Genomic DNA, 2,215 nt, shown 5'->3' on the forward strand with positions numbered 1-2,215 from the left:
TTATTTTAATAATCTATTGTCCTCATCTGTTCTTATGAAACGTGGCTGATGTCATGATGAATTGCCTAGAAAGCTCCAGTTCAATAACAGTAGCAGCGAGGGTGGTTGGTGGGTGTTCTGGTGTTGTTTGCTCCTTTTTTTTTCTTTTCAACATGTATCTTCCTTATCCCTCCTCCTTTTTGTGTTTGTTACTCTCGTGCTTAACGGCAACAGAGGATGAAGAAGTAAAAGTAAAAGTAAGCACTCTCTTGTAGCACCTCTAATCATCGGCAGTTATATGACCTATTCGTGTTGCAAGTGCATAAAACTCTCACTTAAGCAAAACTAGACAGTAGCAGCAACAACAACAAAAAGTGACAGCTACATTTTTCTCACAACGACTACTGAAAAAAACTGATCTAGCAACAACAGCCACTACATTCATGTATGTGCAGCCACAACACAACTGAACTCGGTTTTAACACCCACACAATCGTCCACTCTCCTCCTAAGACCTAACTGCGTTGCAAGTGTTGTAAAGCGCTTACTAAAACTAAAACAAAACACACTTCTCCCCCAGTGAGTGGTTGGCGGGTGCTCTGGAGTGGTTTGCTTCTTCTTTCCTATCAAACATCTATCGTCCTTATCTCCCCTTCTTCTTTTTATGTTTGTTACTTTCTTGTAACGCCTCTAATCTTCTGGCTCTCATATGACCTTATGCAGTTGCGAGCGCCGTGAAACCTCTACTTCTAAATCTAAAACAATTCTCCCCCAGATCGAAAAACTTTGAGAAGGGCTCCGACTACAACAAGACGTGGAAAGCTTCCGAGGATGGCAAGGTGAACACGAACGGCCCGCGGGTTATGGTGGACCAGGGCAACGGTGGCGGGCCAACCGGCGGCTACATCACCAGGTGAGATCGGTAGAACATTTAAGGTACATAATGTATAATCTCTACTTGTTGTATTTGTGAATGTCCGTCACTTTGGCCGCCTAAAACTTTCGAACCTCCTAACTTTCGAATTTGACCTAATTAATGTTGGTTCAGAATCATTTAAAGGGTGCACAGTTTTATGGAGGAGCCTGAAGTCACTGTAGTTTAACTTTCACTTTTTCGTTAGTTTCGTTTAGATCTATTCTTGGGAAAGTCCGTCTTCTAAGACGCCATTGTAAACAAGTGGGGCTTCCATTCACAAGGAGTGGGCGCACCGATCCCACAATGACTTGGCGATCGATTCTTTTGAGTCTTTCTTTGAACAGGGTACCCAGCTAGTATGTATGTATGTATGTGTGTGTGTATATATTTATATATATAGTATCTTTGACTGGGGATTACATCACCTAATGAGGACAGTCGAGTATTCTGTAGGGTAGATATAGTGTCTTTAGCTAGCTACTAATCTCTAGGTGAGAACAAAATATATGCAGGTAGTCTATATTACCAGATGAGGACAGAAGATATTATTGTAGTATCTTTGACTGGTGGCAACATCACCAGGTTGGGAATTTAGAGCGAAAACATCTGTGTTAGGTACTCTATCTTTTACTAGTGGCTACGTCACAAGTGAGGACAGTAAACCATTTCTAGGGTAGATATAGATATATATATTTGGCTGGTGGTGAGGACGGGAGAACATATCTAGAGTAGATTTAGTATCTTTTAGTATATTTGGCTGGGCTACATTACCAGGTGAGGATTGTAGAGCTAGAAGATCTGTAGGGTAGATGATGTATCTTTGGTTGGAGACTACATCACCGGATTAGGACAGTAGAACATTATTACGTTAGATACATTGTTGTAGCTGTGGCTGGCGGCTGCATCACTAGGAGAAGACGGTTGAACATCTCGAGAGCTGAAGTAGTATCTTTTAGTATCTTTGGCTGGCTACATCGCTAGGTGAGATCAGTAGAATATAATGAGGATAGATACAGTATCTTTCATTGGTGACTGCGTCACCAGATGAAATCATTCTGAAACAATCTCAACTTCCTGAGAGGCAGACAGTGCAAGCTGAAGTTTCGAAGGCGCTAAAAATTTAATGTTATAAAAAAGCCCACCTCTTGAAAGTATACGAAAGAGAGCGGTAACACATTTACCTTCGTTGAGAGAGTTGTACCTAAAATTTTATTGAACATTTTCTGGACTGTATAGACCAAAATTGTCTTCATACATATGCCCAACACAGACTGCACGACTTGCTGGTGGCATTATGAAACTCTCAACACCGAACTTGAG

General features: G+C 41.3%; 1 protein-coding gene across 1 annotated transcript in view; it reads left to right on the forward strand.

Annotated features, from left to right (window-relative positions):
* Nucleotides 1-2,215, forward strand: part of LOC100533400 (SNAP-25) — a gene marked incomplete at its 5' end in the record, with an annotated part of 16,139 nt that overhangs the window by 1,321 nt on the left and 12,603 nt on the right. Inside the window, 1 exon segment of the mRNA NM_001204683.1 lies at nt 755-892. Coding sequence (NP_001191612.1) covers nt 755-892 — 138 coding nt within the window.

This window comes from Aplysia californica, unplaced genomic scaffold (assembly GCF_000002075.1).
Source record: "Aplysia californica isolate F4 #8 unplaced genomic scaffold, AplCal3.0 scaffold00474, whole genome shotgun sequence".
Classification (NCBI taxonomy): domain Eukaryota; kingdom Metazoa; phylum Mollusca; class Gastropoda; order Aplysiida; family Aplysiidae; genus Aplysia; species Aplysia californica.